The 14,194-nt window shown below is 30.3% G+C and overlaps 1 protein-coding gene and 1 long non-coding RNA gene across 2 annotated transcripts in view; one reads left to right on the top strand and one right to left on the bottom strand.

Annotated features, from left to right (window-relative positions):
- Positions 1 to 1,213: 1,213 nt before the first annotated feature.
- Positions 1,214 to 14,194, bottom strand: part of LOC127730319 (fibroblast growth factor receptor 3-like) — a 46,635-nt gene continuing 33,654 nt past the window's right edge. Inside the window, exons 12-18 of the mRNA XM_052238655.1 lie at positions 13,739 to 13,940; positions 12,815 to 12,931; positions 10,947 to 11,101; positions 9,254 to 9,370; positions 8,713 to 8,827; positions 7,660 to 7,753; positions 1,214 to 6,190 (exon numbers count right to left, since the gene is read on the bottom strand). Coding sequence (XP_052094615.1) covers positions 6,043 to 6,190; positions 7,660 to 7,753; positions 8,713 to 8,827; positions 9,254 to 9,370; positions 10,947 to 11,101; positions 12,815 to 12,931; positions 13,739 to 13,940 — 948 coding nt within the window. The 3' untranslated portion in view covers positions 1,214 to 6,042. The remainder of the gene's footprint in view (positions 6,191 to 7,659; positions 7,754 to 8,712; positions 8,828 to 9,253; positions 9,371 to 10,946; positions 11,102 to 12,814; positions 12,932 to 13,738; positions 13,941 to 14,194) is intronic.
- The window catches only part of LOC127730333 (uncharacterized), an 83,333-nt gene continuing 72,919 nt past the window's right edge, over positions 3,781 to 14,194 (top strand). Inside the window, exon 1 of the long non-coding RNA XR_007995047.1 lies at positions 3,781 to 4,231. This is a non-coding gene — a long non-coding RNA (uncharacterized LOC127730333). The remainder of the gene's footprint in view (positions 4,232 to 14,194) is intronic.

The raw sequence follows: 14,194 nt of genomic DNA on the forward strand, positions 1-14,194 counted from the left end.
TGAAATTTAGAATCAAACAGTCTATTTTAAAAAAGAAATCATGCCCCTCCCAGTTAAATTCCCTGTGCTTAAAGAGATTAAGGATTTTTTTAATAGATATGATCAGAAGTCCATTTCTATTAGCTAGGGTCATAGAATTCAGGTATGCTGGATAAACATAGGCGTATATAAAAGCTAGAATTTCCAAGGAAAGATAACATGCTTGACTTATTTGTACAACTCTACCTGGGGTTTTATAGAATAGAGAATAATAGACAAAATTGCAGAATGAAGGGCTAAACAAAATAAAGAATAAATGAAGGGTTCCCCAACCAGACCCTCCAACCTACATTAAAATATCTAAAGATCCATTACAGGTATATATACTTGTTCTGATCATAACATTGCAATCTGTATACTCAAAAGAGCGAAACAACTTCAGCATCAGCATATGATTTATGTATGGAAACATGTTGACGTTACAGAAAATAAAAATCTGAGAGAGAAACGCAATTTCCCATGAAAAGCTCTCATCCGTAAGACTTCTCGAGGGCATTTATTATGCCCATCATCATTTCTTAATATTAAACTGACGTGTTCTACAATATAAGGGCGGCTTTTTTCTCATACACTTCCTCCAAATATACTCATTTGTTCCATGTACGTCCACTCAATATACGCTTTTGTCTCATGCACATCCACCAAATATACTCATTTGTTCCATGAACATCCACTCAATATACACCTTTGTATCTTGCACGTCCAACAAATATACTCATTTGTTCCATGAACATCTACTCAATATACACTTTTGTATCTTGTACGTCCACCAAATATACTCATTTGTCCCATGAACGTCCAATCAATAAAAACTTTTGTCTCATTAAATCGACCTGAATATACTATTTTACATTTAATCTGGGACTAGTATAATATTCCAAAATTCAATATACACATTATACACATTTGTCTCTTGGATATCCACACAATATACTCTTTTGTATTTTGTATTAGGCTCCCTTTTTGATAACATGTGTGGTCCTGTAACATTACACGATATCAAATTGTCTTTTATACGTGGATGACTTAATAGGAATGATATACGAATCCTAAAATGGATTGCAAAATTGTTTCAACAAATTAAACGAATATTGTGAGGAATGGAACTTAACAGTCAAATCGAATCTTAACAAGACTGAGGCAAAGGTATTTGATAAAATAAAAACGACCCGAAAAGCGGAAAATATAAGTTTATTTTTATATAATGAATAAGTTGAACAATGTACATAATAATACAATAGAAATGATAGAAATAACATTTTAATCATCTGGAACTTTCCCCAGTACTGCAAATGTCTTGTGTAGAGAAGTGTTAAGGCATCATTCTGTATAAAGAAAATGTTGTAGTTTGATGTTTTTTACTATATTTCATCTTTGCCTCGGGTTTAAAATGTTGACGACATATGTCCAAGTTTTGTCTTACCTTTAAGAAATTTTATAATTCTTATGTTGCTCCAATTATGCTTTATTGTAGTGAGATATGGTCACTTAATTTGGTGAAGAAAGACAAAACACTTGAAGCAAAGTATTTGTCAATGAAATCTGTAAAACTTTAAATCAAATTGGCCCAAAGAAATCTACTTTCAAAATTGACTTTTTTCAAAGGCAGTAAATAAAACTGTATTGCCTAAACTGGAAATGAAGCCAGGGCCTGTTTGTATACAAGCTCTGAAGTTCTCTGTACAGGAATTTGGCTTCATATTTTAAACTCAAAGGAGTTATTATTATATGATGTTGAACATTAATTGTTCTACTTTAAGGATGTTCGCTACTCTGTTTCAAAATAACAAGCTTTTTTAAAGACTGTTATAAATTGATAGTATATAAATAAAGGAACTGAAAAAGCAGAAAAAATGTAGGGTCCGTGTGCTTGTTTTAGAGATATAAGCCATTGAAATTTTGGCGGGAAATAATTCTCTCTAGACTTTTCTTACATTTAACATTTGCACCCTTTTTCTTTCAAAAATTATGAAAAAATAACAAGGATTTTATAGGATTTTCAAATATGGCTTTTTAAATTATTAGTAATAAGATTATAAAAAGAAAAGTAAGGGTTAGCGGGGAAAATTTTTTAATGACACTACATGGATAAAACCAGAGGATTCCGAATATCTGGCAAAAATTCAAAAACAAGAGGAGCGAACATCCTCAACAAAAAATCTAAATGAAAAATACAACAAATTTTGAAAGAATTGCTCATTTTAACGCAGATGATAATTAAATTGAAAAAAAAATAAGTACGAATTTAAAAGTTTTTTTTCTGATTGAACATAGATACAAATATTATGGAAAAAAATGTCAAAACAAGAATAACTAACAGTACGCCAGCGATTGAACGTGGTCAATATAAAATTATAACAGCTTTAGAAGCTAGAGTGTCCCATCAGCGGCACTACGTAACTACGCAACATTTGAAAATATATATCCAGCCTATGTACAATATATATTGTTATAAAAAGTAACAATTTATTAGAGATAACGGATCCTGTCAAAAACTGCTACAAACTACTTTAAAAATTAGAAAAAAACCAACACAATTGACGACTTAATACTTGCAAAACTGTGTTGCAGTAAATAAGAAATTAAACTAGAGCCTGTGCCGCTCACCTGCATCTTTAACAATGACCACTTTTTGGTAAAAATCATCATTAAGGTGCAATAATGTCATAAAGAGTTAACTTACAATTTAATCATTTTAACATATTTAAAAATGTTGCCCTGCAGATCATTTTTGCTTTTTAAAGTTTCTATATGTCTGTTATTGTAGTTTTCAAACTAATATGCAAAAACAAGTTAAAAATCATAATTAAGGGCAATAACTCTTATAAGGAGTTGACTGACGATATGGGCCATGTTGACTTATTTGTAGATCCTGTCTTGCTGATTATTTTTGCTATTTAGATTTCTATTTATCTTTATAATAGCTTTCAAATAAAGGGCAAAAATGCAAAATGAATTGGTAAAAATTGTTATTTAAGGTCAACAACTGCTATAAAGTGTCGACCAACCATTTCAGCATTTTTGACTTATTTGTAGTTCTTGTCTTGTTGATAATTTTTGCTATTACAAGTGTCATTCTATCTGTCATAATTTTCAAGATAATGGACAAAACCGCAAAAATGATGAAAAATCGTTCTTTAAAGGCAATAACTCCTATAAGAAGTTGACTGATGAAGTTGACTTATTTGTAGATCTTGTCTTCTGGATTATTTTTGAATTTTAAAGTTTCTCTACTTTTATTATAATTATTATAAGTTTAAAAAAAAAAAGAGGCAAAAATGAAAGAAAAAAAATTGGTAAAATTAATCATTTTAGGGCAATACTTCCTATGTGAAGTCGTCTGACAGTTAAGATATATATACACAGAAGGTAGATCTCAACATTTTGATAATTCATGCTCTATCCGATTTTTACTATCTAAAGCAGTTTGCAAGATAATAGACAAATCTTGCATTTTACCCCTATATTCTATTTTTAGCCATGTTGGCCATGTTGATTGGGAAGCGGGGTCATCTGACACAATTTTTAAACTAAATGTACCAAAGATGATTATGCTTAAGTTTGGTTCCAATTGGCCCAGTAACAGAGGATACGATTTTTGTAACAAAATATTGGACGACGACAGACAACATACGCCAAGTAGTGAGAAAAGCTCATTTGATCCTTAGGTTCAGTTGAGCTAAAAATTAGACAAAAATAAAAAATATAGAAAACTTAATACTTACTAAATGTTGTTGTTGTTAATATGAAATAAATAAATAATTTAAAAAAAAGCAAAATCAAAAAAATATACACACGTACAAAAACGGAAAAAATATATACATACAAAAAGTCTTTTAAAAAAACCAATGAAGCAAAAAATCCTTTGTGTTTGTTAATTTCTTTATAAATCAATTCATCTTAGACAAATCTTACCAACTATCTTGTTATACCAAATATGCAAAAAAAAAAAAAAAAACACCTGAAGAACACTGACGATGTTAGGAAGGGTCCCTGGTGTATTTGTGCCAGGCACAGAAACAAATAATCAATACCGATACAAACGAAGAGATACACAGTTTTTTTTATAGAAATTTTGATACAAGGAAATAATTAAGGATATGTTCGAAGTTTCGTTTAAAAAAGTGACACAAGGCTTTAATTTGAACAGTAATGTTAATACTTTTTCATTGAAAACCTAGCACAAAAAGATGTATCTAAAAAATTGTGATCTTTGAACAAGAAATAATTTGATACCACAATTCTGTTATTCATTTTTGTCTAAATCAAATTTCGACAACAGGAATCAATCTACAGTAGCATATTATACCTGTTTTCATTGAAGTCCTATAACGACAAGATGTTTTTTCTCAAAATTTTTAATTTTGCTACAAAATTATTTTCCCCCAAAAATTAATAGCTAATTTTCACACAAAAAAATAATATTCATTGCTAAAATTAAATTTCATTTTCCATTGTTTTAATATAACATAATAAATTATCATGTAAATTCCTAAATCAAAAGTGAGAAGCAACACATAAAGTTACTCACATTTTCACTATTTCATTTAGCAAAAATAGTTACACTTAATTTAAACTGGTTGTAATTTGATAAGCCCCGAATTACTTTTTGTTTTAATAACACTTCTGTTTTTCAGTTTTCACAATATATATATACTATTCAACCTATGTCAACATTTTTTCAGACAATAATTATTCTATATTTAAATTTCAAAATGTTGGCATAGGTTGAATGAACCATGTGAACACCACTAAATAACCCTAGAATTAAAATGTTTGCTCTGATATTGTTCCTTGTGTAATTTCAATGAGTAACGAAACAAATTTGATTTAATCATTTTGTGTGAAAACAGTGACATATTTAAGAATAATCTATTAAACAAAATTAATGTTAGTACTTCTAAAAAAAATATTCAGAGATCTTACTACAGAGTTTAACAGGGCATAGGACATTTGAACGAAAATAAAAAAAAAATGCACATAGGGTCATTTGAGCGTTGAAATCATTGGACATTTAAGCGCCGGAATATTAACTTAACCTGGATTTTCAAATAGGGCGTCTGAGCTAAATTTCCTGTGATACTTCCCCCGTATCTCTGGGCCGGAGTTCTAAAACGTCAAAATGTACAAACAATGGACCCGAATCATTTCATTCCCATTATAATGAGCAATTTTATCATAGTAACCCATCATTTTTACTTTTATTGACACCATTGTCAAATTGCAATCTGAGACTTACATCAAAATTCGGAGTTCTAATATTGATGCACCTTAGAGCCGAACAGACAAGGATAATGCACAGAATCTCCTGGACTTGCATTCGTGGTACCGCCAGCAGGAAATTACTCTGTTACCCATTTCAAACCCGAACTGATTTGTAAATAATGCCGTTGACGAGTTTTAAGTTATATGACACTGCTTTGTTGTTTTTTTTTAATTAAAAGATGTTTTAAACTTTGTGCGTTATAAACTCCTCATTTTATTAACTAAATCTTGCTTGAAATCGTACTTGCACCTCCCCGTGATGAGCAGTGGTAACAGATTATATCTGGCGAACGGAATTAATATTTTTTAGCTCAAATATCCTATGTTTATTTTTATTTTCGCTCAAATGTCCTATACTTTGGCGCTCAAACGTCCTTTTTCTATCGCTCAAATGTCCATTGCCGGTTAAACCACGGTTTTTCAAAAGTCAGCTAGAACTGAGACTACTATAGTCTAAGGCTAGAACAACAATTTCATAAAACATGTCCAGAATTTACATGTACGAGGTTAATAATATTAAGGTTCATACTAATATGAACGTTTCATGAAATGAAAGAATTGATTTCCAAATACATCATAAAAGTAAAAATGCTAATTATTCTAAAAGCTGAAAACAAAAGCTGAATTTGAAAATAAAATAAACACATTGCTAAATATAACTGTTTTAATTGTCTGTTCATGGAATCTGTAGTTTGATATCTAGAACTTGATGTACAATTATCCATACGACGAAAATGATCACACCTCGTTTGTTTTGTAGTACATGTAGTAGTCGTCGTCACCAGATTCTTCTGTAAATAGCTTGCTCAACTCTTGCTTGATTTGTTCAAATCCTGAACGTTTACGTGGATCATAGTGCCAACACTTCAGCATGATTTTGTAAAACCTATAAAACAATATATCATAATGAAGATGTCTCCGCAGACATATAGTCTCTGGTTTCTCTATTAAACGTATTAAAACAGATTTTACTGCGAATGACAGGTGTTTTAATAGTATATAACCGTCATCAGTTAATATGAGACCGTGTGAGTCCCTCATGGTTAGAAAAGGTCGTCACACACCCCGTAGTACTGAAACCAAAGGTATATAGACAAGAAGACTAAATAGATCAGTATCAAATCAAGCTTTTCTGTAAGATATCTGTAAGATGTAAGGCCGACTTCTCTTGAATCTAGTCTGGGACTCTTATACTAACAATATATTATGTCCCAGATCTAGTTCACACCAGTATACAACATATGTAATGAGTACTTTAAGGTTGTAACAATATAATGGCTTATTTCTAGAAATTTCATCAAGTTTTATACACCCGAAGATAGCCCCAAACCACATATTTCGTCAAGGAGAAGGTATGATAAGGCAACTTTGTTAGCCCCTTTAATTCAAAAATTAAAAGTATTTTAAATCTATCAAATAACATATGTTCATTAGTCTGACATCAATATTTATATCTTTAATTTTGTCTTGCATTAGAGCGATAAAAACTCTTATATTTTGTGCAAAACAGTGATAACTGCCAAAATAGCCTCATTTTGATATCATATCAATTATATTTGGATACAAGCAACATCTTTTTCTATGAAAACATTTTGCTAAACATGTATTTTACAAGGTTGTCAATGTGTGTAAAATATCTGTTTAGGTAAAGCTGGTACTCATATATATTTCGACATGTTTATAAATTTATACTGTGACATCACAAATGATCTTTCTGCACTCAATCTCCAGGTTATATATTTAACTGCCCATTTATCAATAAGATAACCATACTTTTAAAAGACTTGAATAAGTTATCCATTTTTGCAATTTTAGGGCCCAAATTATGGTTCTTATAATACTGCCTTCTTTTGAGTATTTACCCCAAATATTTATAAGAAGGACATCGTTAATTAACCAAAACCTAAATTCTGCTGGAATAAAGCTATGTGTTTCTTAAGTGATACAAATTCATTCATTTTGGTTAGCGATGTTCTACGATGCAAAATTTGACAAATCATGTGTAAACTTTGTAATTTGTTTTGTATAAGCATGATTGCAATAACAACATAATACCAATTCCAAATACCAGTATGTTCGACACCAAAAGGTTGTGAAACTATAAGTCAGCATTAGTATGGTTGTTTTAACCTTAAGATAGTTTTGTGTTAATTATATAATAAATAATACAAATCATGAACTATAAAATATAAATAATAACGTATAATTTCTTCATGCAAACACAGGCTACTACGTGCATTGAAGGTAATTTGTGCATTTTTTCTTATCTGTGCGTCCGTTCGTTCGTCATAAAAGTATGTATAACTTTTTTACAAATTGAATAGAAAATAAAAGATAATACTGTTTTATACATACGCGTCATCACATAGCTCTGGCTTCTTCATTTTAGTGCCACGTTTAACCACACTAGATACGTCTGTGTTTGGTATACCTGGGTATGGTGTTTCACCTTTAGAAATTAAAACATTTTTTATCACACTGTATATAAAGAATATGAGTTTAGTGGTATCCATAAACTAAGGCAAAATAGAAAAGAAAATATTAACTATAGAATAGAAATGAATATGGTTTTGCAAAAAAACATAATCAGTGATGTCTGGTATTGTGACATTTTATTAGGGTCTTAGAACTTTTTAAAAGTTACAAACTCTCTTCAATGACACCCGTACATTATGTAGGTAGTTTGTTGCCATGCAAAATTTTTGCTCTACCCAACATACCCACGATTTCATGTGAAAGAGTTGGAAAATTCATCTTCACGGTAACATTAAGACTGACGTTTCTGCACTACAAAGTCTAATCCGAGATAATAAGATCTTATTCATTTATTTAAATAACTTACATGATTTTGAAAGTATTGAAGACTTTTACTAATTTTGCAGTTAAAGGGCTCTTATCTTACATATAAAGCGTTGATTTCTTTCCTAATGAAATTATTGTCATGTAGTGGATGTTAACCACAGTCACTTTATCGTCTCTGAAAACAATCGTTATTAAGGTATATAGGTACATTTTTACTTTTTTTCAGACACAAGTGCCTGTGGTGCTTACGCATTTCACCATTCTAATCTAAAACCTATACACTAATCATTATTACAGAGATTTTTTCGATCATAACTTTCTAAATTAAACTGAACTTTTTAAATCAAGCCTAGATACATGCTAGCTACGTCTTCTACATTAAATTTAAATATTGATGCATCTACTTTAAATGTCTCAATAATACATGTGTTTTCTATAATATTTTTGTGTTTGTTATCACGTATGTTTTTTTTAAAAATAAATAAATACCATTGTACGTTTACCGAGAACAGCCTGAAAAATTAATCTTGTCTTTCATTATAATCGTGTCGGTATTTTTTCTAATCCAAAATTTGAAACTTTAAGAATGAATCTATAAAGTCTTACCAAGAGAAAATATTTCCCACATAACAATACCATATGACCACACGTCACTCAACTCATTTGCATATTTAGTTGTTTTCATACATTCTGGAGCCATCCATTTAATTGGAATTCTCTCCTACAAAAAATTATTGTTAAGCTTTTCATGTATAATAATAAACCATCATCAATGACATATGTATTAGTAATAGAAACTTTATCGGTTCTCTGATAATTTTTTATGTTCTTCTTCGTTGTTTTCTTTCCTTTGGTAACGGTCTCTGTAAAAATTTATTCATTCTTTAGACCAATTATATAGTCACCCGAATCTCGATGAAACCCGTATGTTAACGGACATCCAGTTGTTATTTAGTTTTTTGTGTCGTTTGGTTGTTGTCTCATTAACGAACACACATATACCAACGATCGTCTTTTAAAATTTATTCAATTTTGTAAGGTTAAAAAAAGAGGTTATTTATGCTTTCTTTGAAGGGTTGAATTTTCAGCTAACTTCGTTGGCAACTACGACATCTGAAATATCTCTACTCATCTAAATGATATTTACAGATTTTTTAGTGTCTCCTGTTTGAGTTGCTTCCGGATCAGGGCCAAATCCTGTGATTTTTGGAACATACTGATCGTTGAGTAACACATTTCGTGCTGCTAACCGCCTGTGTACCACCTAAAACAATAATAATTTCGTGTTTCATAAGAATAAAGAAACGTAAGCCACTTGTTATAAAGTTATAAAAGAGGTAGGACATAATTCCCTTGAATTTATTTCACACCAAGGCCATTCTCTGAAAGTCCTCGAATCTTTACTAAAATTAACAGAATTATAGAATGATACGCGTATTTAATTGTTAAAATAACATTTAGGCGTATTTCCGAGTTTGTGAAATAGTTATAAATGACTAAAGGTAGCTCAAAATTGAAATTTTAAAACATTTTGGCAAGAATAATGAAATCAGAGATCTATATTTTGATTAGATTGAACTAAAATTAAATTGGAAGCAACTATATGTATATTTTGTTTTTGCGATATAAATTGATTCATTCTGGTAAATGATTGTCCTTTCGATGCAAAATTTTTACAAAAATGTGTTAAATTTGCCTTAGAATTGCACAAAATAGCAATATGTAGTGCTGAATAACATTTGTATCAAGTAGTATATGTCTAATCGTCAACATCTTTTTTTAAGTATATCATATAGGCTTCTTAATATTCGAATTCCATATACAACAAGTATGTGTGGTACAATGCATGATTGCCATTGAGAAAATTATCCACAAGAGTAGAAACATCATGGATTTAAGAACGGCCTTCAACAATGAGTAAAACCCAGTTGGTTTTTAACAATTTTCTAATTTTTTCGAGTGTAACTAAAACAATCGAAATATGCCCTACATCTCACACAAAGGGAAAAGCAGTTAATATTTTGATGACCAGCATCATGTACTACCTACATGGAACCAATTAAAGAACAAGTTTTGTCAAAAATAAAATCAATATTATTGAGTCCTTGACATCATTATCTTTTATTCATATAAGTACTGTAAAAAAAAATAGGATGCAGAGTTTAACAATTTTTAAAGTACAAGCGATACGAATCCCAAAAAAGGTAATTTGCTAACTTCTACGTCATTTGATCTCTGGTGAAGAGTGGTCTCATTGGCAAACATACCACATCTTCTTATTTTTATAACACAATTTAAAGAAAAAAATTTCTCCATCTTTTACCTGAAATGTTAAATGAAACACATCATGATGTTTTTGTTTACTCTTATGAATAATTAAAAGTCAAAACTACAAACAAAATAGACTCATTTGACTCAATTATATTTATTATTTAATTTTACGGTACATAATACCACAATGCACTAGATATATAAATATTCAAAAACACACATACAAACTTGTATACATATGCAAAAATTGGAAGATAGAATGAATATTTTCCGTCAAAATCTACTTACCTCTATTAAAGTGTAATTATATTGTCTTCATCGCTGCGCCATTGCATATAAAGTCAAGAAGACAATACTTTATAAGAGATTATACATAAAGAACCATTGATAATTTAACACTTGTCCCGTTTAAATAGCCAAGTTTTCATATCTGTTATACCATCGAAGTATTATATTGACTTATACTTCCATGGTTTTACTAATCCAACCGAATGGAAGGTGTTAGTTTTGTAGTTAACCATTAAGTTGAAAACAAATATTTTCTTAACGATCTGCAAGATATGCTTTACCTGCTTAGAAGATAAATAATCCATTCCTTCACAAATACCAAGTGTCATTCGGAACAATCTTTCCTCTAATTCCACCGTAACGTTTGATCTGACGGATTCTAGAAAATCCTTCAGAACTCCTTTAGAACAATATTCTAAAATCATGATAGGACCACCTACAAAACAGAATTTGTGTCAAGTTTCACATTTTGATCTAGCTGCTTCTCTAAAGTTTGTCTGTAGTGCAATGGTTGGCTTCTTTGTGAAATGCACAACACTGTCACAAGAACTAGCTTATTTGGATAATTACTGAACATTCTCATCATTTACAGACTCAGTAACCAAAGCTTTACTCGGATGTATTTTTTCCAGTTTCAATACCTTCTTTTTGGAAGTTTTAGATTTTCACATAAATGCTCCGGCGAATTTCTTCTATTCAAACTAAATTTCCTTTACTTATGCATGTACGTATAACTACACAGACTAACCAAACAAAAACAAGTCGATGTAACTCACAGTCTTCCAATATTAATCATGTGTCATTATAATTTTTCTTAACTTATACATTTTTATAACGAAGTGACTTTCATTTTGTTACAAAAGATTCATTTTGGATATGTAAATTTTGATTGGTGATACGAATGCAACACAAAATCTCGTATTGTTGCAAATTGTTTGACATTGTTCAAAGTTAATCACTGCATGCCAATCTGTGTTTTTGGTCTAAATTTGACAATCACACATGGTTCACCAAATCTGACTCTTTATTAAATGCATAGTAATGATTTTTATGTAGTTTGTGCTGACATTGTCTCCCTAAGAACTTTATATGAACTATCAAAATGCATAATCAAAAATTTCAATCCTCCAAAACCAATCCTTTAAGTCTTTTAAAAAATCTATATATATGTTATGTTGGCACATTGCTTAATTCATTTGCATTTATGTAAAATAATATGATCGTAAGGTCATTGACCTGGTGTTGTGTAACTCAGACATATTACGTCCCATGGTGTAATCATTTATATTCAAGATAGAATTATTGGTGATTAAATGCATCATGATATAACGCTGGAAAACCGTAAATGAACAGTATGATGTTTTCTACAATGTACATGTAGATGATTGATGATTTTGTGGATAACAGTCGTTGATCGTATGATTCCTTCATTTCAGTTGAGCAGACATTTTATCTGGTAACAACATACTTTGAATTTTTAATATGGAGCTGTTGAGAAGTGAGAACTGAAGTTTTAAATACATTTTTCACCTTTTTTATATCACTAGTCCGAGATTGGTCTGACGGTCACAGAAAGTCATATACAAGACCGTCCAACGTCATAGCAATTTCGAGCTACGTATATATACACTGTACAAATGTGCATGTATTTTCAATAATTTTTAGGTAATTGCATTATCTTTACGAACCTATAAAGTATAAGTTAAAGATGACAAAATTTCACTCAAATCTAAATCTATGGCATCGATCATCTATTTACAGTAACTTTGTCCTAATGCCTCGAGAACATTGAGTCCTACTCCAGATAGTTCAAACATAGCCAGTTGCATTCGATGTACAGATATATTTCTTTTCTTCTCGAAGGTTTGATTGTAATTGTATACGTAAGCCAATCAGTATTCCCCCATCAATAAAAATTGAAATGTAACCAATAAAAAAAAGGAGTGTTAAATCACACTAATTAATTAAACATGATTATTATGTTTGATTTTAATGTCCCTTAATATTTTCTTTGTTTATTAGTTAAGCCCTTAAAAAGTGCTGCATGGAGTGTACATTAAGAAAGGTTATACCAAAAAACGCATGTCGTATGCACCTCAATCGATATCATACCTGTTTGTTTATATAATTTTATTATGTCTATACTCACGAATATCATCGTTAACAGATCCAATAAAATCCAAGATATTTTTGTGATGTCCAATTTTTGTCCCATAAAAATTGATCTTTCCTTTCATCTTTATGACGTTATCTTCATTCTGATCATCTTCAAACAGAGAAATAAACGTGCAACTAAGTCTAATGTTTCAACATAAAACAATATTCTTCTATTCAAACATTCAGTAACGACAGGACTTGCTTCGTTGTACAAATATTTTGGTCATTTGTTATATATAAATCTAAAAATTTATTTCATTAAGCAAAACAACATTATTTCATTTACACTGTTATTTTAAATGATACATTCAAACGAGACCATCATTTCGGCTATGAAATGTCGCAATACACTATTGTGGAATCTATGGGATGGGATACTAAAAAAAAAAGACGAAGCAGTGTTAAATTCAAATAAACTATAAACTAACACTTAACAATTAACATTAATCGTTTTTGTTATTTGAAAGATGTGTGTTGCTGGTGGATTTTTTATAGGTTCTTTTTAATTCATTTACATTTATTAAACGTATGATGACACTTGTCAATAATCTATTGACAAAGACTTATGTGTTGCCTTCTAAATAAAGGCAACAGTAGTATACCGCTGTTCAATAATCATAAATCGATTAAGCGAAAACAAATCCGGGTCACAAATTTTACCAAAACCGAGGGAAACACTTACAACTATAAGAGGAATTTTAAAACAACGAAACAACAGAAACACTGAACTGCTACAAAAAAAAACGCCAACATACATAGATACGGACTATGTCTTCTAAATAAATGGTCTGTGGTGTCATTTGAATGGTGTCATTTCTTTCTCTTGAATGGTTATGTATTTTTCAATATGGAAGATTTTCATCTATATAATTAACACAATATGTTATCATCAAGAAATTTTCTACTTCAACGATACCTTTTAAAGTTTTTGCTACAACTTTTCTGACTTCCAGGTGGTTAAAGTATTGAGCCAAATAAATTATAGCGAATCGTCCACGTGCAAGTTCTGTTTCTAAAGATAAATCTTGTCTTGAGATCGTCCACGTATCTTGGCCTTGTGTTTCCATTGCACCGTAAAAATATATATCATCATCGTTATTCGACATCTGGGCTCTGTTCTAATAAAAAGTTGAAACAGAAATTAAAGTTGGGTTTATTATGGTCTAGTTACACTCCTTATAATTTATTGTACATCTGGGCTCTGTTCTAATAAAAAGTTGAAACAGAAATTAAAGTTGGGTTTATTATGGTCTAGTTACACTCCTTATAATTTATTGTACATCTGGGCTCTGTTCTAATAAAAAGTTGAAACAGAAATTAAAGTTGGGTTTATTATGTTCTAGTTACACTCCTTATAATTTATTGTACATCT

This window comes from Mytilus californianus, unplaced genomic scaffold, assembly GCF_021869535.1.
Source record: "Mytilus californianus isolate M0D057914Y unplaced genomic scaffold, xbMytCali1.0.p SCAF_2, whole genome shotgun sequence".
NCBI classification, from domain to species: domain Eukaryota; kingdom Metazoa; phylum Mollusca; class Bivalvia; order Mytilida; family Mytilidae; genus Mytilus; species Mytilus californianus.